Source organism: Lampetra fluviatilis, chromosome 32, assembly GCF_964198595.1.
Source record: "Lampetra fluviatilis chromosome 32, kcLamFluv1.1, whole genome shotgun sequence".
Lineage (NCBI taxonomy): Eukaryota > Metazoa > Chordata > Hyperoartia > Petromyzontiformes > Petromyzontidae > Lampetra > Lampetra fluviatilis.
Genome location: NC_136306.1, coordinates 4,051,130 through 4,075,605, shown reverse-complemented (window position 1 = coordinate 4,075,605; position 24,476 = coordinate 4,051,130). Strand labels below are relative to the sequence as shown.

The following is a 24,476-nucleotide window of genomic DNA, read 5'->3' as shown; positions in this document are numbered from 1 at the left end:
TCTAGGTACGCTGCTGCCGCCATTCTCTAGATTCTATACACAACACTATCCCTGTTAGATGTGTCCTCTGAATCCCAGCCATGCCCTCTGACCCAGAGACGCTTCGCCATCCTCTATACCCACGCCCCTATCCACTCGACATTCTGCACGAACGTTACCCGCAGATATGCCACCCCAACTCTGGACGTGCCCGCCCCCCCCCTCCCATGTTCTGGTCATGGCTTTCAACCAGAGCCGTGCCCCAATTCCCCAAACCCATGGCCCTTTAAATACCGGTCTTGGCCAACGAACACCGGCCCTTATCCTATCACATCCCTCGGCGAGTAATTATTTAGCACAGGGGGCTACTAAAACGAGAAGAGCCTTGCACGGGCTTCACCATCGTGAACGCCAGCAAGCTCCCCACTCTGGTCATGCAGCTACGCAGGAAGAGACGCGAGGGAGGGAGGGAGCGAGGAGCCTTGGGAATCGAAGCCTCAGCACGAGTGAAGAAGGCCCCCAAAGCTTCTCCTTACCTCACCCAGGCAACAGCCAGAAGCACGAGCACGCAAGCACGCACGCACGCACACACGCAGGCACATGCGGGGTGAGGGGGTGAGGCTGGGAAGGTAAGGCTGGGAGGGCAATTGTGCCATTCCACAGTAATTCCGCATTCGCCGTAGCATGGGCAGTTCGTTTGCACACCGACACACGCTCACCGCACGCTCCCCTCCAACACAATCACCACGTGCTCAGCACACACTCGGCATATACTCGGCACACGCTAAGCGCACGCTCGCCTCCGACAGCCCCAGAGCTACGGCTACCGGGCGGGATTGGCGATGGTGCAAACGAGCAAGGTGAGGGCGGGGAGGGGGTAGCAGGGGAGGGGGGAGGGCTTCTCCGTGGGGAGGGAGCGGCACGGTCATCTTCTCGAGCGACGCGACGCAAGCGCCTCCCAGACACCGCGTTCTGCAGTCGGCAGAACGAACGGTGTTTGTGACGCTGGGGGGGAGTGGGGGGGGGCGGTACTCACGTGCGTGTGGTGGCCCCCCCCCGCCGCCGTGTGGGGGAGGAGCTGTGGGGAGAGGGGGTGCCCGGCCAGCGCAGACCGCGGGTGCAGAGAGTGCGGGCGAGAGCCAGAGGCAGACAGCTGCAGCAGAGCAACTAAAGCGGCAGTGGGAGCTCCCGGTGTAGCAGCATCATCATCACCACCGTCGTCGTCGTCACCGCCATCATCGTTGTCGTCGTCACCATCACCGTCACCAGAGAGCAGCATCAGTGAGGAGGAGGAGGAGCGTGCAGGCGAAGCGGTGGGGTTTGCGGAAGCGGCGGCGGAGGAGCCGGGCAGCGGCGAAGACTTCTCGCCCTCGCCCCCTGACCCCGACTCGTGACCCCCACCAAGGGTCAACGGGCTGGTGTCAAAGGTGAGGAGAGGCTCTCCGAGGTCACCGCCGGCCGAGCGAGCGGCGGTGCGGGTCGGAGCGGCGTGAGGGTCGGCGTTAGGGTCGGCGTTAGGGTCGGCGTTAATGTCAGGATAGAGGTTAATGTCGGGAAAAGGGGCGGCACTGGGGTTAGCGAGCGTTGGCGCATGCTGGGCGGGGCGGGGGGTTTCAGCGGGGGGCGCGGGGGTGGCATGCCGAGGGGGGGGGCGAGCAGGGCCGAGCGTGAGCAAAGCTACGGGGAGAGCAGGGTCAGAGGTTGTCGGGTTAGAGGGCCCGTTAGTTGGGGCGGCGGCGGGAGGAGCAGCGGCAGGCGGCGGTGTCGCGAGAGCGACGACCGCCGCACGCACCGGGGTGGGGGGCGCCTCCGGGGGCGCGCGGGGGGGTGCCGTGGGGACGCCGGCAGGGGGCAGGCTAGGGACACCGGCTACAGTGGAGGGCGTGGGGGGCTCTACTGGCAGGAGGGGGGAGGAAGGGGGTACAAGTGGCTGGGAGAACTACCGGGGTTACGCGCGCGGGCGCACACACGCGCACACACACAAGCACGCGCACACACACGCGCGCACGCGCACACGCACGCGCGAACCGCAACCACAGCGCAGCAACGGACCGGGAAGGGAGGAGGTGAAGGAGACAGAGAGAGGGAGGAAGATAACACACGCACACAGTTACCTTCCACATGCCACATCCAAAGTGAGAGACAGCAACCACAAGGTGACCGCAGTGAGAAATGTAAAATATTAAAAAAACATTGGAGGGTGAACAAGGGTGACGATCGGAGAGGGAGGCGACAGTCGCAGGAATCATCGCTCAACAAACTTGAAGACAAAAGCCCGAGGGAGCAGGGAGGACCGCACCCTCGATCCGAACCCCGACCCCGAGACCCGAACCGTGACCCTGACCCAGAGGTCGAGCGGGAGCTGGCGGTGATGCAGGGGAGTTGGGGGGGGGGGGCAGTGCTGCTCCTTCTCGCCGGGTCCCACAGCCACCGCGACACTAACGGCCGCGACGCTCGCAGTCGCTACAGGCGATGACCACAACCGTGACGGCGGCGGCGGCGGCGCGAGTAGAGGGGCGACGGGGAGTGTACCTGGGCATTGTGGATGATGGGGCCCTCCTCACAGCTGGGCTCGTGGGTGCATTCGTGACGGTGCACGCACCAGTGGCAGCTCCAGGGGCTGCCCACGCACGCCGCGCACCTGCACACACGCGTAGCCACAACAAAGGTCCCCTATTAGGTCGGCACGCAGGCTGTTGGGGCAAGTGCTGTTAGTGAACACCTACTAAAGGCGGCACACGTTGCATGGTGGTGGGAGGGGGTGGGGATACTCATTTGAGGCTGAGTTGACTTAGAAAAGGCTCAAGATGGGTTCAGATAATCCTCACTGGCATTGGCCATGAGCGGGAATTGAACTCGGGTCGCCGGGGTTCGTAGTGTGGTGCGCTAACTGCTACACTACCGCTCCCCACACGCACACACGTGGCCACGTCGGCCAACATGCCAACACACACAGACACATATGCACACATGCAAAACGCGACCACACAAGTCAGTCAACACACACCAGACACACACGTTATACAGGAGCCCACACAGTGGAAGAATCACAATGCTTTACGCAACCGATGAGAAACTCAAGTTGCGGAAGAGTGCGTTTGCCTGCTGGAAACAAATAATACTCTCTTGCATCAGGGCTTTTTACGTGCTGTTTTCCAGGAATAAAAACACAACACTCCGAGCTTAACCCGCCCACGTACATGCACATACCAACATACATGCCTCGCATAACAGGTGACATCACCACACCGCATGTACGATGCACACGGCCTTGTTTTAGTGATGGGGGGGCGGCACTGGGCGAGGTCACATGACCGGCAGTGCACGTCGGGCAGGTCCCAGCGTGCACGACCAGACGTGTTGCCGTGCGAGCATTGGGCGGCGAGCGAGCAAGAGAGAGCGAACGAGCAAAGGGTCTGCGCACGCATATGTTAAGCGCGCCAGTGTGTTAATGTGTGTGGTAGCGCGAGTGAGTTAGTGTGGTGGGCGTGCGAGTGAGTGAGCGTGCAAGCATGTGCGTGAGTGTGCACGTAGGTATATGAGTGTGTTCGTGGGTGAGTGTTCATCTCAGCGAATGAGGGTGTGAGAGTGTGAGCGAGTGTGGTTGTGGAAGAATGCGAGTGAGTGTGCATGCACAATGGTGCACGAACGTGTTAGCGTGTGAATAAGCGTGCAAGCATGTGTGTTGTGAGTGCGTGAATGTCTTCATGAGCGAGTGTGTAAGTACAAGCCTCACCACTTAGAGGTGAAGGGCGGTTGTTGTTAAGTTAGTGTGCGAGTGAGCGTGCGAGTGAGTGTGCGAGTGAGCGTGCGAGTGAGCGTGCGAGTGCATGAACGTGTAAGTGTGCGAGTGAGCGGACGGGCGTGTGAGCAAGCGTACGGTGCATTGCGTCGCGTCTGGGCGACGGCGTTGCAGTTGAAGTAAGTGAAGCTGGAGGCGGCGACCTCCACTCCCTCGAACCGTAGGACCAGCGGTACCACCATGTGGTCTGTTGGGAAGGAGGGGAGGGGGAGAGATGGAGAACTCAGAACCACACGGAACGAGGCACTCCGCGAGCGAACAAAACCTAAGAGCCCAGGCAAATGAGGAAGGAAAAACCAGGCACGCGTGGATCCAGTGGTCACGGTCTCGTCCTAAGTGAATCAGCGACGAGCGTTACATCCGGAGCCACGTGACCACGTGAAGCCGCACGGCATAGCAACGGCATCTCACGACATCACACGTGATGACGTCATCTCCTCGGTAGACAAAGACCAGACACTTAAGCGCTGGGTTCACCACCGAGTTCTGGGAAACCGCGCGATCGGATTTGGCCACTGTGGTCTGCAGAGCGAGACCCGAGTAGTGACACGGCACTGGACGCTCACGTTCTGCGGATTGTAGGGTCACTAGCACAAGTTTTGACCCCCCCTGCCACGGACAGACAATGAACAACGGTGGCCAAGGTGGTCATCCGACGTCCAACCGACGTCGGCAAGGACCTGCGCATCGTCGTTGTGGTCGTTACAACGACCTGACGAATCGACAGACGCGAGGCGGATGTCAGCGGGGGTGTCGGGGCTCACCTGTGCCGTTCCAGGTGAGGGCGCCGATCTCCGGCGTGTGGCACGTGAGGCTGGAGCCGGACAGCGTGGCCGGAACGTTGTGATAGAGGAACGAGCAGGTGTAGGTCTCCCCGTCTCCCAACGCTGGCAGCCCGTCCACCTGCAGCGTGATCTGGTGGGGGGGTAGGGGGAGACATGGGGGGCATGAGGGAGGTGACCCATATTTACAACCCAACTTGGATTCACACGGTGTGTAAATGCGACCGTATTTCAACACGTTGCGGCCTCTGTGCGAGTCTATGGGTCTTTGTGCGAGTCTATGGGTCTCTGTGCGAGTCTATGGGTCTCCGTGCGAGTCTAAGTGGTCTGTCATAGGCAGAGGAGAGGAGGAAGTCTTGATCCTGGACTGGCACAGGGTCAGGGAGTTGACGGCACGGATGGTTGGGGAAAGGGAGTTCAAGGCTATGGGGGCAACAGGAGAGAAGGAGCGATCACTGTTGGCGCAAGTACTGTTAGTAAGCACCTAGGAAGGGACCGATGGTGACACTCAAAGGAGGTAGTGTGGCCAGAACCACACCCCACCACCTTTGTCTCCTCCACTGCATTCCCACTCGACAGGCACCCGTTCACTGTGTCCGGGAATCTAACTCGGGTTGCCAGGATGGCACCACGTGTGTACGTGGGCACGTGTGGACGCAGGCCCTGTGTTTACGTGTGTGTACGCGGTCACGTGGGGACGTGGGCACTCTGTGTGGGGGTTGGGGGGGGGGGTTGTGCGGTAAGCAGCACGCACCTCCTGTTGGACAACCCAGCTGATATTGGCGGGCGCCACCTCCTCCACCCTCAGGCACTCCTTGTCATAGCTCCAGCGCCAACGGTTGGGCTCGTCGGAGGAGCGGCACTCGGAACGCCGGGAGCACCTGCGGGCGGAACCACGGAGCTGGGCGCTCGCCCTCGCTTGCGCCCCCTCACCCTGACTCATCCTGGCTCGCCCTCCCACCCCCTGGGTCACGTCTTCACCCTGACGACTCACCCTGGCTCACACCCTAACCCTCTCGTGCGTTCACACCGCGATGAGTACTGCTATTATTGCCCTTGCCAATCCAGAAAACAACCAAGTAGAAATCGGAGCAAAAACAATCGCGCTGTGACTCGAGCATGAATCAATATTAAACCAAATACATTTCCAGTAACTGAAGTAGGCTCGTACAAAAACGTGGTTACCGAGCGCGGCAGCTCACCTCCCCTCCAGCACACACCACCCGCAGTAGGGGTCGCGTGCGGCCACGCAGGACACACAGTCTGCGTGCTGCCGGCAGCTGCTCACCGGCACGCGGCTCACCTGCGACGCACGCCACCGTGTGAGGCACGGGGGGAATGGGGGGGGAGGGCGCGGGGAGATAACCGGGCTCAACGACGAAGTCACGGGCAACGTCGCGCGGGCAAACACCACAACCCTGCCACGAGGTAGAACGGTCACGGGTGCCTGTGCACAGCCCACCTGACCCCCTGAGTCGGGAATCGAGCCACCAGCATTTCATGCTACGAGGCGCGAGCGTTACCACTGCTCCGCACTCCTGCCGTGCTCAGGATGAGGTCAAATATCCAAGGATTATCTCAGGCCTTTTTATGATTGCGTACATCTTGCGCGAATGTCTTCGTGATAACCACCGTGGCTTCGCCAGCCTTACCCAATACCAAGCGATGCCACTTTCGAAGGGAAATCAAGAAATTGATGTCACAATATTACCATCGTCACTTCCGATTTTTTGGATCAATCCCTAAAACTAAATATTCAGATTGTCACCAAGTCCGTAATTAGGCTTGGATTTTGGCGTTTTGCGATTTAGTCCAAAACTCGGGAGCTCGTCTGTACTCCAAACACACTCTCACACACGTGGTCACTCGTCTCACTAAAACCTGGACCAACTCAAAATATTGTAGCAGTTGGGTGTTGGGAGTATTCGCAGGTGTGGGAGGATGCAGGAGGGCCTCACGTTGTTCTCGGCCATGACGTAGATGTACTTGCTGTCGTTGCTCAGCTCCATGTCCTGCTTGATGGCGCCCGGCACGGAGAGCAGCGGGATGCTGTCCTTGAAGCCGTCCTTGTCCGCAATGAACGCCTGACACACGAAGCAGCAGCACCAGCAGCAGCAGCAGCACAGACACCGTGACCACATAAGCAAAAGGCCCCAACATGCTAGGCCCGCTGCCCGGCATGCCGTTTTAGAATAGAATGAAAGCAGGCCTGGGGGCTTGGAGGTCGGAGAGCGAGGCTGGCACCGCTGAGACCCGAGGTTCGAATCCAGGCAGCCACCTCCGCAACTAAACCGGGTTCTCAAGAAGTGCAGTGAACTGATGGTCTAATCCCAGTCACCAGTGGACTCACACAGAAACCCATACACTCACGGAGAGACCCATAGACTCGCACAGAGACCCATACACTCACGGAGAGACCCATAGACTCGCACAGAGACCCATAGACTCGCACAGAGACCCATAGACTCCCACAGAGACCCTTAGACTCGCACAAAGACCCACAGACTCGCACAGAGACCCACAGACTCGCACAGAGACCCATAGACTCCCACAGAGACCCTTAGACTCGCACAGAGACCCACAGACTCGCACAGAGACCCATAGACTCGCACAGAGACCCATAGACTCGCACAAAGACCCATACACTCACAGAGAGACCCATAGATTGGCACAGAGACCCACAGACTCGCACAGAGACCCACAGATTCAAACGAATTACGTCAGGGGGATCTGTAACGCCCACAGTGAGTGAATTAAACACGCATATGTAAAGGTTAATACAGTTCACCGCAGTATTAACTACAGTGGCCGCTGGAATCGAACTGCGGACTTCTGCAAGGAGCGGCGAAGGCGCCGCCGTTAAAGTTCACATCGCATGAGAAAACGGAGCGATCCGACGAGGAGGAAGATGTTTGTGATATCAAATGTCAAGAAGGAACCACTGGGCACTTTCACATTGCTGTGGACAAATGGGAACACTCCCAGACCAGACAGACTGTGGACATCATCTCAGAATGAGCGATTGAAACAATAACAAAAATAATAATTATTATCGAAAATCCAGGAAGCCACACTCAGTCCAAGGACTCTCTTTCAGGAGGGTCCTGCACCATACGTTTTTACATTAAGATGTTTTCAGCCAATTAATGAGCGTTTATTCAGTGAATGCAATAAGGGGGACAAAGCTCTATCCCCGTACATATGGAAACAGATGGAGGGTTACGGCTCGCCCTCGACAAACAAGCGGATCAATCTGGCCAATCACAACGCGGAACAGAGCGAGGTCCCCGCTGCTCTAACGGGGCCATCGACGCTTCACAGCCCCGCAGAGGCCCAGGGCGGTCGTGCGACCTCCCCGCACGAGCGTCTTCCGTGAGGAATCAGTCCCCCCCCCCCCCCACCTTACCCGGCTCAGCTGGCCCTTGTTGGTCCCAAGGAACGCGTAGGTGCGCTCCTCCTCGGTCGTCACGGCAACGGCGGTGATGCAGGCGTCGTTGTTACGGCCCAGGAAGGTGCCGTCGGTGGGCACCTTGCTGGTGATGGGGGTAGCCAGGTGCTCCGAACCGCAGGGGTAACGCGCTTCCGACTGGGACATGATGGGGAGGGGATGGACGGAACGACGGAGGGAACGACGGAGGGAAGGGTTAGGGCCACACACGGCCCATATCACGGACACGGCACCACTGCCAAATGATGACTCGGCACTCAGTAATTCACTCGAGTCCCTTGCTCCCCACTGTTCAGTTGCCTCCTTATCACTGTTCTCTTGCTACTATCATGGTTACTCTGTCCGGGAACTTCACTTAATTCCTCCACCCGTGGTTGAGGAATTGGGTCTCCCAGAATGACTGTTTTGGCTCATCCACACCACGTTCAAGCACCAGCACGCCGCAGCTAACAACAACTCGCTCGCCCACTCACCCGCCACACTGCAGGTCACAGTGCTTCCCCTTTCGGCTCGTTCCCTCGCACTGCTCCACGCTGGAATTCCCTCCTCCCATCATCATCACCATCACTGCCTCACCATCATCATCACCATCACCATCATCACCATCATCACCATCATCATCACCATCACCATCTCACCATCATCATCACCATCATCATCATCACCACCATCATCATCACCATCATCATCACCATCACCATCTCATCATCACCATCACCATCATCGTCTCACCATCATCATCACCATCATCGTCTCTTCAAGCCCCTCCCAAGCTCTTACAACAATCAACGTGGCTCAATGCAGGAAACGTGCGACAAACTCTTAACCATTACAACTCGGATAACAGTGCTGTTTGTTGCTGGACACTGGACGTTTTGCTGAACGACGCTCAGCAACTGTGTTCATCCCCCCCTCCCCCACCTCGTGCGGTCTCCGGGGGCCATTCTGTTTGTTCCGCCAGAGCTGCCTCACCGATGTTTGCGTAGAGGCCTGATTCGGGCCTCCTCCTCCAGCGCAAACCCGCGGTAATTTATCGCTCGTCTGGGTTCATTTACTCGCCCGCCCCTGCGTGTGCGCTCCGACGGCGCAGCGAGCGTGCCTACGGGTGTGTGCGTGCGCACGTGTCTGTGTGGGTGGGAGCGGTGGTGTAGTGGTTAGCGCGCTGCGCTACAAACCCGGTGACCCGGGTTCGATTCCGGCTCACGGCCAACACCAGTGACGATTATCTGAACCGGTCCTGGGCCTCCCCTAGGTCGATTCAGCCTCAAATGAGTACCTGGTGCGGTGTTTAAACATCGCCACCGGGACGACAAAGGTGGTCGGGAGTGGTGTTGGCCACCCACCCCTCGTGTACTGTGCCGGACTTAATAAGTGCTTGCAAACAACACTTGCCCCAACAGTCTGTTAAGGCTATATGGAGGATCCTTGTCTTTTTTTGTGTACGAGTGTGCGTACGTGTGCGCGCGCGTGTGCACGTGCTCGCCTAACAAGTCAACAAGAGAGGGCGCGTCGCTGCACAAATAAACACCGCCTTCACTGAGCGCAACAATCAACCAAAAGATGTTCAGATGAGCCACGAGATTGCTTCTATTCATAGCGGCCTCATTCACCAAGGCCCCCCCCCACCATCACGGGAAAACTGAACTGGGCACAGAATCCCGGGCAGGGCCTTGTGCAGCCGGTCTCATAAACACGGCCATTAATGATGTTGTTTCCCGTAACCTCCGCTCCGGAGACGAATTTCTCCGCCGGTGGTAACGCGACTCCCGGGAGCCACAGCCCGTGGCGGCGAGAGGTTGACTGAATGTGGGGTGTGCCGGGGGCGGTGATATTCTCCAAGTCGGCGACCCCAATGGGAGAGCTGTCTGAAAATGAAGCTACGGGAGGGTAACTCGGGTCGGTAGAGATAATTGAGCCCAGTCTAACCTGGTTAGCCTCCCTCCCCCCCTTTTTCCACTGCTATATCCGAGCCGAGCCAGTGCGGAGGCCCGCACCGTACAGGCGGTTACCTGCCGGCTATTTTCCCTGCCGAGCCAGAAACCAAACCACGACACACGCTGGCCGGCCTGAAGAGAGAACGTCCCGATCCGACTCGGGGCCGAGCATGGCCTGGGGCGCGGCGGGGGATCACGGCACGGTCACCGCGCGTGGCGTAAGCCGGCGGCGGCTCTCCGCGGGAATTGCGGCGTCACACGCGCGCGGTCTCGACTCGTCGATGGCAGTGGAACGATCGACGTCCCGGTGCCTGCTGCTAACCCACGTGCCGGGGCTGTTTTACAGAGAATAAGCGGGAAATGTATAAAGTAAATAGATAGACAGGGTGGCCCCAAAAGTTAGGACACGTAGAGGTTATTCTTTTATGTTAACACTTAATTCTTTAAATTAATTTTGCATCTATTATTGTCATCATTAACATCTATTTATATATTCTTCCTTTGAGGGGGTTACCTCAGATGTGTCGTTTACAAATCTCCACCAAGATCCCTGGATGAATTGAGATAACACAATACAATCGATGTATGTTCAAAGATTAAACATGTAATCTATAAAAAATAAATGAGTCCTAAATTAATTTCTAAAGAAAATTCGTGCATGCGGTAAGGTTAATGGGAGTAAATTTTTAAGTTTTGATAATAATTAAATGTGATTTGTAAATATAGATACAATAACCCTCTATGTCTTGACTTTTTGGCCACCCCAGTGGTGATATTTACACACCACAACAGGTAGTCGACCCTAGGAAAGGCACAGGATCGGTTCAGATACTCGTCACCGATGTTGGCCATGAGCAGGAATCGATATCGGGTCAACGGGTTCATAGTGCAGCGCGCTAACCGCTACACTAGCGCGACACGACACACAGTGTACACGCACACACACATTCGAGGCCGAAGCGAATAAACAGTGTGTGGGCATGGCGGCTCTCACATCCTCGCCCTCCTTGCGACACGGCAGCGAGATGTACTGCACGTGCGAGTCCTTGTCGCTGCCCTGGTAGCAGCTGACGCGCGCCCGCTTCATGACGGCGGCGATCCGGCCGAGCGGGAAGAGGCAGAGCGCCGACTCGTTGAGCGGGAGGCCGCCGTGGCCCTGCGTGGCCGCGAACGCCACGAACAGCACCGGTCCCGTGCCGTCCCCGTCGCCGTCCCCGCCGCCGCCGGCCAGGCTCCGCGCCAGCTCCGAGCCGACGCCCTCCGCCAGGTACGCGTCCTGCGCCAGCGGGTACGCAGAGGCGCCGTCGCGGCACGACAGCGGCGCCTCCACGTACGACTGGTAGGTGTCGTCGCCGAGGCAGACGCGCGCCACGTAGCTGGTGAAGGGGCTGGTGGAGAGCGTCGACTCGTGGCGCGCGAACACGAAGTAGGCGTGCCCGGCGTGCGCGAACGCCGCCGCGAACGTGAAGTGGTACGTCGAGTGCTCGCCCACGATGTGCGCCCGGTCCGCCACAGTGAACGCGTCGCCCGCCGGCAGCTGGTGCAGGTGCCGCGTGCACATGGGCCACAGCTTGTAGGGCGCCATGCCGCTGCCCACGAACAGCATGTCCTCGCCGCCGACGCCCGGCGCCACGAAGCCCACGACCCGCACGCTCGCGTTGCTCGACACCACCGTCTGGCTGTAGGTGGGCGACTCCACCCAGAAGGTCTTCTGCGACACGTCGTCCGGCGCCAGCTTGGCGCACGTGCCGTGGTGGACGCTGCCGCACACCACCAGCGAGCCGCCCGAGCGGTCGAGCACCAGCAGCATGTTGGAGTTGCTGGTGAGCTGCGTGTCCTTGCAGTGCTCCAGGGGCGGCAGGCACTCCTTGCTGTCGTTGACGGGGCCCGTGCCGAGCTCGCTCTGCTTCGTCAGGAACGCGTCGAACTGGTACACGAAGTTGACGGCGCCCACGTACACGCGCCCCGTCTCGTTGTCCACCAGCAGGTGGTTGAGGGCGGTGGGGGTGCTCACGGTGATCGCGGCGTCGGCGCCCCGGCAGACCGGGACGCAGTAGCACAACAGCGCCAGCCAAGCCGATGCCGGCGTGAGCAAGCACCGTGGCGTCCGCATCCCTGCCGGCCTGCGACACGGGGAGGAGACGATCCTCGTGTTAGGGTAAGGACACCACTACGAGGTCTCGATGAGAACATTAATGATCGGGATTTACCGCAAGTCAAGGATTACCGGACGAGGTGGCCCCAACCCCACCGTGACTTCAAAGTTACCAGTGACATCACTGTGATGATGCTCCACTGAAGCATGTCACTAGAGCATGGCGCTTGACTTTAAATGTTTTTTTCCCCCTCACTAGCACTTAGGCAAATCCACGCCTTCGGCGAGCGCGTGGATCCCAGGTCGCGATACCTCACGCTGCATGCAGTGAGCGGAGCCGTGTTTCCAGGGGGTCAGTGGGTGTCACGCGAACCCCCACGGGACGCATCCAACCCAATCCACGCACATCGATCCTCACGCCCTCAACCCAACGCAGCATAAATCGGTACCACCCCCGACGTAGGAAAAAACTTTAGTAGCCCTGAATTATACGGCCAAAGAAAGGGAATCACTTGATAACAAAATGGTTCCCATGTAATTCACTGTTATTGACCGCACAAACAAAGATTTGAACCACCACAGTTATGGCCACCTGAGGTGGTACCAGACAAGTGACATTCCTGGTCTGGGTTCAGCGGGGGGGGGGGGGACCAGATAACCAAATCCACACAGCGAGAGCACGACACAAACTACGGCGGCACGAGGCCATCTCGGCTGGCCGTGGGGAACACGATGGTCCGCAATCTGTATCCGGCCCACGGCGCCGCTTCATGCGGCCCACGGCCACACGAGGGCCCACCCCTTGCAATCGCCCCGGCAGACAATGTTCTCATCCGTCGCCGCGCGAGCTTCCCGGCCGTGATCATCCCCGGTGCCGAAAGGGGTCGGATATTTTCAACCTGGCACAGACACGTTTAAGCTCGCGGCTCGGCCGCTTTTGGTTCCCGATAACGATTTGAATGTCCCGCTTCGTTGGGTGGAAAGGTGCCGCCCGCCCCCCAGGCTGCGATGCACCGCAACGTACCGCGATAACGCGTCGTGCGCCACCCGCATTAACCGACGGGGCGCGAGCGCTCCGCGAAATGCCCGACTATCGCACCGCGCGAGCTACTGTCGCTGCGTCCGCGCGATGTCGTGCGGGGGGTGGGGAGAGCGTTCATCCTTCATCGTTTCAATAACATTTAGGTCCAATTAGCGGCGTGCAAACTCTTCTGCGGTGTCTGCGAGCGCTCCCGGTGTTTGCAGTGATCGGGTCGCAGGCGACGCGGTCACTGCTTAATTAACAGTGAATAATTAATTGGCGCGGCCAATTTGGCGCACACGCCGCCGCTCGCCGCTGGGTGTGGCCGGCATCCAGCGCCGTCCGTCGCCGGATGCATGCACGGTAACAGAGTTAATTTCGTGGACGGCGTCGGCGAATTATTCAAGGGGACAATGTTTGCGTTTAATTAGGACGCCGAGCGCACGTCAGAGGCAGTTTGGCTCAAACGTGGACAGCCGTTGGCCTCAAACGAAATGTCGGCTTCCCCCCACGGAGCGCGAGCGGCGTCGTCAGCGCAATCACGGCGCCGACAACGGCGGTGGCACTGACAAAGCCCAGGACCTGGCACGCACGCTGCTGTTTCCATCCACACCAATTAGCATTAGCTCACGCGCATTCACGGTCAAACATGCGCGCGCGCGTCCATCCACTCGCACACGCACACAAGACAGAGACAAAGATTCTCCATTTCGCCTTAGCATATTTTTGGGGCAAATGCTGTTAGCGAGCACCTATGAAAAGCTGGCACGCCACAATAGGGGGTGGGTGGGCCAGCACCCCGCCATGCCACCTCTGTCTCCCCAGTAGGTACTCATTGAAAGCTGAGTTGATCTAGGAGAGGCCCAATACCGGTTCAGATATTCGTCACTGCTGTTGGTCGTGATCGGGAATCGAACTCGCGTTGCCGGGCTCGTAGCTCGGCGCCCTAACCACTGTGCCACCGCTCACTCGCACACACGGACGGACGCACGCACGCACGTCGTTCTTGCAAGTGAGACCGGTCCAACTCTCTCTCTCCGGACTTCTCGCCTGGTCAGCCTCAACGGAACCCCGCAGGTCGCCCCTCTTCGCCGACGTCCCATCACTGCGTGCCCCCACACCCCTTGTGCATACGTGAGTAGGGCTTGTCGAGCACTCGCTGCCGGCCCACCGTGGGCGAGCACACGGACCCCCTCCCCCCACGTTCATGACCTCTCTCTCTCTCTCTCCCTCCCTCCCTCTTTAGTCGGCGGTGACGGTGACCAAACCGTTTCCCGATGGAATCCCTTCCGGGGATCTCTATTGAACCCCCCATGAATCCATTTCATGGCTTTACCCTGACCTCGTATACAAACGTAGAGCGGCAAAGTCAAACAACAACAAAAGCTCCCCCACCGTATAGCCTTAACAGACTGTTGGGGCAAGTGCTGTTAGTGAGCACCTGTGAAGGCCGGCACGGCACACGAGGGGGTGGTGTGGCCAGCACCACGCCGGTGCTGAGGTTCACACACCGCAACAGGCACTCATTTAAGGCCCAGTCAGAATCAGAATCTTTACTTAGACTGGAGGAATCACGAAGAGCCATGAAGCACTTTTTCACAGATGTCCAGTAGGGGTGGGGGTTAGCAAGTTTCAAACAAACATAGAAAAATACGATAGGAGTGCGAAAGAGAGAGGTTATCAAGTCGCAATTTGTTTTACGATTAATTGCAAGCTTGGGCAAGGCACCAACACGACAACAAAAACAGTCTCAGACCACACCAAATCAACACGCAGCCCCAACAAATAAATTGGGACATTAAAATTGAGTCAGACTAGGGGGAGGGGTCCCAGGACCGGTTCCAATATTCGCCGTCGCCGTTATTTGGTAATGAGCTGGAATCAAACTCTGGTCACCGTGTTCGTAGCGCAGCGCGCTAACCACCGTGCCGCCACGCGCAGAGCTACACGCAGGCACACCCCGAGCTCAGCGCGCAAAACGCGAGATGGGGGGGCAACGTGGGCACGCGGGCGCTCGGTCGTGAACGCGAAACAGAAAGTGACAAAACCCCGCTACTGTGCCGCACGTCGTAACGGGGAGGAGGGGACGGGGTCTCGCGCGTTGTCAAGGGAAGTTGTGGGGGGGGGTGTCAATCGTTTTGCCACGGAGAACACAAAAGCAACGGAACGGCCAGCCTGAGGCGAACCCTTACCACGCCGCCAACCAGCGGCCATCCTCGCCCACAACCCCAACACCGCCCCCGCGCCAATCAGCCACGAGCAGGACCCCGAACCAACCAGAAAACCAGCTTCCAGTTCTGACTCTACCCCTAACCCCAACCATCAAACCAGCTACCAGTCCTGACTCTACCCCTAACCCCAACCATCAAACCAGCTACCAGTCCTGACTCTACCCCTAACCCCAACCATCAAACCAGCTACCAGTCCTGACTCTGCCCCTAATCCAGAGCACCGACCCCAACCAACCAGCAACGAGCACCGGCGAGGGAGCACCGGCCATCTCATCAACCGTACCCTTACCGATAACCGAACCATTCTCAACGGTTCACCAAATCCCCTACATTCATCGTTTTTCAGTTTCTCTGTTCACGGCACCACACGTCCCGCTTCTGACGCTGCTCCCAGTGTCGCCCGTTGCCCGCCGTGCCCCCCCCCCCACCTCCGCGGCTGCCACTGGTCGTTCGGTCAGTCGGGAAGCGAGCGCCCCGAGACAGATGCTCCTCTTCGGGTCACGGGCAACGACCGTCAGAGCACATCACCGAAATGCGGCGCGGCAAGAGCACGGCGGGGGGGCGGGCGGGCCTCCCACCAGCACCCCCGGGGCACAAGCGAGCGCCACTCCTCTGCGCCAGCAGCACCGCACACCCGGCCGTTTCACTTCTTCGTGGCGGCGGCAGCGAGGGAGGGATGGGGGCGCGCGCCCACAGACGCCAGTCCGCTCGTCCGCTCTGCGGTCGCGCGGCAAATTACGGGGACGTTTACTCGGCGCGCAGTCTTGAGAGCGGCCAAAGCGTTTATGACAGCTTCCCAGAAGAGCCCAGCCACGCGGGGGGAGGCGGCAGCGGCGCGGCCTTCTCCCGCCCAGCCCGGCTAGGCGGTAGTTTTCTCACTGGGACAGCAGGCGTGGGGAGAAGTTGCGACTCCCTCGTCAATCCACCGCTTGCACGAGGGCCTCCCGGTTACCGTGCGGCTCGCGGAGGGGGTTGTTTTTGACCGTACTTCACCACGGCGGTCAGTGTGGGCTGGTGAAGGACTCCGTGGGTGGGTGGGTGGAGGAGTCCTGCTGGTTTACCGGTGGGAGGTGGGAATGTGTCTACCCCTGGGGGGAGGCGATGGGGCACGCGACTGCACGATTGCAGCTGCATGGGCCCCGCTGGTCCAAAACGACAAGCGGCCAGCGACAAACAGCACTCTTAAAAGTTGTTTAAGATATTATTCAAGTTGAGGCTGCACCTTGCTAATGAGACAGCCGCGATGACGATGCTCACGAGTGAATCCTGCGGTGTTTTCCAAACAGACGTCATGAACCACAGGAACTGGTCGACCCAGGATTTAGGATTGTTGAGTTTCGGGGGCGGTGTCGTCGAGTCCAACTGGTCCTGCACCGCACCTGGCACCATCGTCGGGGCGGCGCCGTACCCAGCCCTGGCGGCGTGGGGGCGTGGGAGGAACCTGTGCCTGGCAGTGGACGGCGGGGGGGGGGGGCCGCCACCACCAAATACAAAGATCCCCCGTGTAGCCTTCAACAGACTGCTGGAGCAAGTGCTGTTAGCGGGTAGCCCAGATGAAGGCTGGCAGGGCACACGAGGGGGTGGGTGGGCTGCACCCCGGCCAGCCGCCTTTGTCTCCCTCGTGACGATATGTACACACCGCACCAGGGACTCGTTTGAGGCCGAGTCGACCTAGGGGAGGCCCAGGACTGGTTAGGATAATAGTCACCTAGAGTTGACTGTGAGCAGGAATCGATCTCGGATCGCCGGGTTTGTAGTGCAACGCGCTAACCACCCCCCAGCCCCCACCCCCATCCCCCACCACAATGGCCGCCGGGGTGGGACACGCATTCCTGAGCAACGACGAAAGCCACTGCCGGCCCCAACTGTACCACGCCGGCACGCCGCACTGTAGAGCCACGCCGTACCGTACCATCATGCCGATCTGTAGCACCACGCCACCAACACGTCACCTCACTCCGTCTCTCCGAGCGAGGGGGGCCCGTTCGGTCACACAGGGTGGCGCTGTGCATCGTCAGCGAGGGGTGCCCCCGCGGGGTCAAACGCACGGCCCGCACCACCCGGTGTACAGCGGTCGCTAGTGTTGCCCTGGCAAGCCTCACCTCTTCTCCGGGAGGGTGCTGCCATATCGGGGTGCCGTGCATATGAAGCGGTGGGTGGGGGGGATAACACCACGCAAAGATCCGCACAGACGGGTTCACGGATCCGATCGCTCTACTGCCGTCTGCTGGCCACCTAACACGGCGTGTGACGAGGTACCGGTTCGTCGCTTGAGCCAAATTCCTCCGTTCGCGATACGCGCATTGAACCGCGTGCAACGTGAGAATCGATCACTTGCAATGTGATGCAAATGATATGGCAGTGGTCTCTGGCGACTGAGGGGAGAAGACCCCCAGAGCGGACGGAGGGCAGGGGATGGAGGAGGTGGCTGCGTGTTTACTGCATGACAGCTGTGGGATCCGGCGTGAGGGGTTGAAGGAAGCTTTGGTGGCGAGGCGGTGGTGGCACCGCATCTTTACAGATATTTCAACGTCACATGGTGTGAACAAAATTGACAAGTAATACAAACGACAGGGTAAAAAAAAAAAATCCTTAAATCTAATTGCGGCCCCCAAACAGTGACAGATCACCCAATGTGACTGTGTTTAGTGATCGCATGGCTACCATCAACTCCCAACTGCAAGGTGCGCGTGGACGGCGTCACAGGCGCGAGAGTGCCCTCCTTCTGGAGTCCAAGCCGCGCTGCGCTGCATCACGGGATTTTAAGGAGCCTCCTACGAGGTGCGCCGACTCCCGGCGTGCAAGTGACGAGGTCAGAGAGCTTCCGTAATTGGGGCACCCTCGCAAATCGGCCATCAATGCAGGCGCCGCCGTTCCTCTTCCGGAGGATCCCCGCTCCACGTCGAGACAGTTTCGGGCAAATATTGCAACCGTGCCGGCATCCAACAACCTTGATTTCTAATTGATTTAAAAAGCCATTTAGTATTTATGAAAATTACCAACCACAACCAAAGTCGTTACTTTGGCTGCGGGGCACGTCGCTCGTTCAGGGAATCGATAAGCGGTGGCAGTGGCCCAAAGGGCCGAGCGATCCCGATAGCGAGCGAGACGCTAATGGGCCCGGCGAAGGACGCGGGCGCCGACGCGCAGCGTGGCAACTTCAATCAGACCGGCTCGGAGTCATCAGCAGCGTTTTCGCGGCTCGGGGAGAAGCGGCAGTCGTTGCAAGTCGGTCCTCCCCCCCCCCCCCCCCCCCCGAGGATTTTTGCGATCGTCAGGAAAGAACATTGCAAGAGATCGCGACGTTGCGCGCAAGCCGCCCCCCCCCGCCCCCCGCACCGCCGTTGTGCACGGGCCGTCGTGGCCCAAACGCGACACTCGGATAAACGCGGCGCAATTACCGGACCCTGCTTTTAACGATCCCTGTCCGCCCTAGCCAGAGTCTCGCATGCTCACAAGCGCGTCTAATGATATGGATGTGCGTGCAGGAGCGCGCGCGTGTTGACAAAGTGAGCGCTGAAGGGTCTCGTCGCAGCGACGTTCTAAGCGAGGGCGGTGGGAGATAAAACCAAGCTAGCCATGGAGAGCAGGGAGAAAGCGAATGGAGAGGGGAGCGTAGAGAGAGAGAGAGCTCCAATGGGGCGTGAGGGCCGAGGGACACACGGGAAGACGCAGCGGTGACGCGCGCAGCGGAGGAAGCGTCACTCGTCACCGCTGACCATCCCAGCAGCTGGCAGCCTTAAGAAGGCAGTGGGCATTGAGGGGGTGGGGAGGTGAGGGGGGCGTGAGGGGGGGTCGGGATGGGGAAGTAAGCCTGGCTTTTTGTGGCCCAGAGCTGGGAAACTTCTAAACAAACACAGCGGGCGGCAGAGACACAACCGCCGCCACCCTGCCCGGTCATTGGTCCTCGCCGAGCCTCGTGTTCACGACGGCCAAAAATAACCAAAAACCAGGCAGGGCCAACGGGGCCTCTCGCTTACCCCAGTGATGAGATCCCTGCACAGGCGGCATGTGGCTTAGCGGGGATCACAATGGGGTCGCGACCGCCATTATCATGCCCAGAGCAATGACGGCCACCGGACACAGCTGCTCATCCCCCGCCCCGACCCCCCAACCCCCCCCAACCCCCTTCCTCAACCTCATCTCATTGTCATTTCGCAGCGGCGGCAGAGGGGATGTGAGGGGATGTGAGGGACGTGGGGGACGCTTAACCCACTTTTCCGCAGATCTAATTTGGCTGCACCGCGCTGGCCACCGCCATCTCTTGGCTTCCTGATGAACGGACACGCGGGGAGTTATTGGAGGTGACACGGAGGCAGCCACCAACCTGGTTATGGATCTTTGTGGCCCGCGGATCTATGGGGCGGCGGGCCGGGAGACAGAGACAGAGAGATTGCAAGATGTGGAAGCTGACGCAAGCAGCAATGGCTTTACGAAGAAAGAAAAAAAACCTATCGTTTACACTTTCTGTCCGAGTCAAGTCAAAGTGTCTCCCCTGCCCTAAGCGAGTGAGAGGTCACGACAGCACACGACGGAATCCACAGATTGCATACAAGTCACGCGCCAGAGGCGTTACTCGTCGCCAGGAATCAGAACCCAGGTCGCCACTCGACGTTGATGCCACGTTGGTCCGACGGTTCAAAGCGCATGCGAACGTTGGGCCAACGTCGGGCACGGTTACTGGGCAGGACATAAAGCCAGGTCCAGGAGGACCATAGTGCAGTGTGCGATCCACTGCTCCACCACCGCCCAACCGCAAAAGTCAAAAATTCTTCCCATGTAACCTCAAAGTCTGTTAGCGAGCTCCTACTTAGGCTGGCACAGCGCACTAGGGGGTGGTGTAGCCAGCATTTACTCACGTGCACTTATTGTCAAATACCCACACATACAAAGTCAAAGATCCCCCATATAGCTTTAACAGAATGTTGGGGCAAGTGCTGTTAGCGAGCACCGATGAAGGCCGGCACAGCGCACGAGGGGGTGGGTGGCCAACACAGACACACACTCAGACATATAAACTTACTCAATCTGACAATAACACTCACTCCCAACGCATTCACCCACTCAAAGACAAAAATACCCTGTTGGTCTACACAGGGTTGCCAGAAATGCACACGAGGGGATTGTGTAGTCGGGACCACGCCCAGGTGCCTTTGTATCTCCCACGCTGAAGTTTGCACACTGCACCGGGTATTAATTTAAGACTGAGCAGACGTGAAGAAGGCCTAATGACCAGTTCAGACATCACTCACAATGGATGTCCGCCATGGCCGGGAATTAAACTCAGATCACTGGATCAGTAGTGCAGCGCACAAACAGCCGCACAGCCACCACGGACGGCATACGTACAACAGGACACGCAACTATCATACACACATACATATGCAGAGTCAAACACACACTCCCAAGCTAACACACTCGATCACTCAAAACCAATGCTGTGAACTCCCGGATATTATCGGCAAGGACCCTCTCTTTAAGACATTGGGTCCTGGGTTCTATTCGATTACGGTCGGCACGACACTCGCAAACGGCAGCCACCGCCCCCCCTCCACTCTCCGCGAAGCGATGGCGGAGTCTCCACAACGCTTGCGCCAGGCTAGGTGCACGTAAAGACAAACATCCCTCACACAGCCTGAACAGACTGCTGGGGCAAGTGCTGTCAAGCGAGCGCCTACAAAGGCCGGCACGGCACACGAGGGGTGGGGTTGCCAACACCACGCCGGGCCGCCTTCGCCTCCCCAGTGCCGATGTTTGACACACCGCACCGGGTGCTCATTCGAGGCGACCTAGGGGAGGACCAGGAGTGGTCCAGATATTCGCCACAGTTATTGGTCGCGAGCAGGAATCGAACTCGGGTCGCCATGGGGGGGCTAACCCGACTGCGCCGCCGCTCCCTCCGTGTGCACGCATGCACACTCGCACACGCACGCCAGCGTGTCCCCACGTGAACGGCACGCCGGGGGAGAGAGGTGAGCGTCGCGCTGGGCAATCGTCTCCCGTTCCCTCGCGCGGCTCCGCCCCGGAGAAGTCATTGCCCTAATGGGACCAGAACGGCGCCTCGCGCGCCGCGTGACGCCGCGACGAGAGGTGTCGGCCGACAGCGGCGATGCATTCTGCTGAACGAGGCCAAGCCGGCGCACCGGTGGATACGAGCATGGTGGGCGCCCTGCCTCGGGTGGCGCCAAGAGCCGGGCGGTTGGTTACAGCACCAGCAGCACCAGCAGCAACAGCAGCAGCAGCAGGAAGAGAAAGTCGTCACAGACACCCGCATCTCACTTTCTCAGAGATCCGCTCATTAACGTGACCTCCATTCACTTTCATCGAGGTCCGTTCAAGCGGCCTCCACGTGTGCGAGCGCGAACGACGGCCCCCTGGTGCTTCCGCGCGAGCGAGTGGCGGCGGCGCGCGACGCTCGTGTACATCGTCGCCTCCACACAGAGCCGCTATGTTGTGGTAGCCATCCGGAGGGGGGAGAGGAGGGGCTGGAGGGGGTGACCTTACCCTCCCCCCCCCTCTCCCTCCCGGGCCTCTTGGGCGGTCGTGGGAACCCAGGAGCTGGAGGAGGGGAGTCGTAGCGGACAGAGACCCCCCCCACCCCCTGTCGAACGCCTGACTCCGGCCGCCCAAAATAACCACCGCCGGACAGCCCCCACGCCACGCGCTATCGTTCTGATGAAAATTAACGACTCGCCGGCCAGCCGCGGGGGTTCACGGCACGGGCTAATCGCGGCATACCCCGCGCCCCTTCGGTTCGCGGTGGAGGAGCCGAGCGTCGGTGAGATCGCCGCGCCGTTAACGCCACCAGCGAGCGCCGGTGGTGTCCCGTCTGGCCGTTTGACCAGACGGGTGACCCGAAGTCAAGAGGGATCGTGCGCGGTACATGCGTCGTCATCGCTCCGTCGTGAACATTTGCCCCCCCCCCCCCCAGCAGTGCTTCTCCTCGCGATGCCACCTGGGTGGGAACTTCACTGTGAGCTGCACAAGCAGCCTCCTGGACGCGTGCTTCCAACCAACGCGGAGAACCGAAGCACCACGAGCGTGGGGCACAGTGGGCGCGCTCACGCACAAACATTCGCTCGTTCACTCGCGCCGCTCACTAACGCACTCACTCAGCCGTTTACTCATTCGTTCACTTGTACCGTCACTTTCTTGCTCGCTCTCTCATTCATTCTTTCACAAGCTCATTGGGCCAACTCACTCCTTCATTTACCCACTCGCTCACTCAGACTCATTCATTCACTCGCTCACTTACCTATTCGCTCGCTACACAGCTGCCAGGAGTTTGTCTGTGCTCAGTGGCCTTTTGTTTGAATAACTTTCAGCGCACATTTATAGAATTTACCCAGTAGTTATAACCATCAACTGGGTGAGAACCAATCTCTTCTCGCGAACGAAACCTGGATAAGCAGAGGTTACGTAATGTACTCGTACACTCGCACTGTTGGTAGCTGTACCCACGAACCCTGTGGTCAATGTTCGGTAATTATTAACGAAGTGTTTGACAGAAAGTAATAAAAACGCCGGGTTTTGGTTCAACAAATGATTGGCTCATACTGCATTGGCAATGGTGCATACCAGAATACACACCACCTCACTCAAGAGCCAAACATCGCACACCTCCTGTCTTTGACACGGGCGGTGGTGCAACCATCAGCGGCACCAGAACATCATTGCCAGGCCGACGCTGCACCACATCTCCTTCACGAATAGCACATTCAAGACACAGCCACAGTCGTGCAATTCTGTGGCCATGCAACCCAAACTATGAAGCGTATAGTAAACCCACAGAGACACAGAGACCGATCGAGATATATTAAAGACGGGAAACAATGTGACTGTAGCCATGCAGCCCAAACGATGGACCCTATAGCAAACCACTGTAGTATAGCACTCCTCCTTCAAATGGAGGAGGGTCAGCAAAACTGCACAAAACTCTTTCATGAAGCCCTCTCTTGTGGCTAGCACATCTCGACAATGGAATATAGCTCCTGAACATATTGTCGCTGCCATCATGCGCAAGGACGAAATAGTGGGTGCGCACATGGGCCGTGAGCCCACGCCAGGTATGCTGTACTTGTACGTTGAACTTCTTTCACACCGTACGTAGCCAACCATGCTAATCGGAGGTACGGTGGAAGGACGACAAACTCAACACAAACAGCAGTTCTAAAATTAACGAATACTTGGTCGGTGCCACCTGAGGTGGCATTACTTCAGCGGGAGGGATGGGAGTCCAGCTTCTCAATGTGGCCAATAGCGGTTGATCACGGGACACCCACTTTGAAATGAGCGGGGTCGGGGGGGGTCAGAGTCGTCGACTCTCATTGGCCATGCCAGTAAAACGGTGCGCGATGGAAGAGTTTTGACACCATGCGGGTGGCACCGACGTCTGCCCCGGCCCATGGGCCAAAAGGCAGAAATGACAAAACGGAAAACCCCCTCCATTCTCTGCGCACGTGCCGTAGAGCCCGCACACGGGAATATTGCTGAATGTTGAGAATTAAAAGACCCCCCCCCCCTGCGCACTGCGGACTGCGGCACCAACGCAGAAATACATCGGCAAACAACTGCGGCCTTCAAAGGAGAACCGTAAAAGAGGCGTCGCCGTGACCGCCGAACGTGCGGCGCCCGGGATATTCGGCCATCGCTTGTTTTATGGCCACACGTACAAATGCGACTCCGCTGCCGTTTTTACTGCACTCGTTCAAACGACGAAGCGTTCGGTGATCTCAACCCCCCGTCACTTTGGGTTTTGAGTCTGCGAGCGCAGTACGAACGCTTCGCGACCGCTGGCACGCGCCCCGGTGCTGCCGAGGCGGCAATTCAAACCCGGGGCCCTCCTTCGGAGACACTCTCCTGGTCTCAAAGGGCTCTTCGTCTCTCACGTGGAAAGGTTATCGCCCGCGTCCGTCTCCATCTGCGAAATCGCTCGAACGCGACGACGCTCTCGGCCGCGCACAAAGCGGTGCCGACGGCGCCCCGTTGAACTACAGGTGCTGGCGGCAAAACACGCAGAGGGCTGTGAGCACACAGGCTAACACGTCAGTCCCAAAGACAAAGATCCCCCCCCCCGCCACCTATGTGGCCTTAGCAGATTGTTGGGGCAAGTGCTGTTAACGACCACCTGTCAAGAGTGGGATGACGCACACATGGGGGTGAGTGGCCAGGACCACACACGCCC

At 58.8% G+C, this 24,476-nt stretch overlaps 1 protein-coding gene across 4 annotated transcripts in view; it reads right to left on the bottom strand.

Annotated features, from left to right (window-relative positions):
- The window catches only part of LOC144943642 (plexin-B1-like), a 115,170-nt gene that overhangs the window by 26,929 nt on the left and 63,765 nt on the right, over nucleotides 1-24,476 (bottom strand). For 3 of the 4 annotated variants that reach the window (XM_078871305.1, XM_078871304.1, XM_078871306.1), the window contains 9 exons: nucleotides 10,940-12,068; nucleotides 7,970-8,149; nucleotides 6,522-6,647; nucleotides 5,766-5,866; nucleotides 5,318-5,444; nucleotides 4,546-4,696; nucleotides 3,860-3,968; nucleotides 2,512-2,620; nucleotides 1,016-1,918 (listed from right to left, as the gene is read on the bottom strand). In XM_078871305.1, coding sequence (XP_078727431.1) covers nucleotides 1,016-1,918; nucleotides 2,512-2,620; nucleotides 3,860-3,968; nucleotides 4,546-4,696; nucleotides 5,318-5,444; nucleotides 5,766-5,866; nucleotides 6,522-6,647; nucleotides 7,970-8,149; nucleotides 10,940-12,058 — 2,925 coding nt within the window. In that variant the 5' untranslated portion in view covers nucleotides 12,059-12,068. The remainder of the gene's footprint in view (nucleotides 1-1,015; nucleotides 1,919-2,511; nucleotides 2,621-3,859; nucleotides 3,969-4,545; nucleotides 4,697-5,317; nucleotides 5,445-5,765; nucleotides 5,867-6,521; nucleotides 6,648-7,969; nucleotides 8,150-10,939; nucleotides 12,069-24,476) is intronic. The other variant, XM_078871307.1, reaches the window with a different exon arrangement.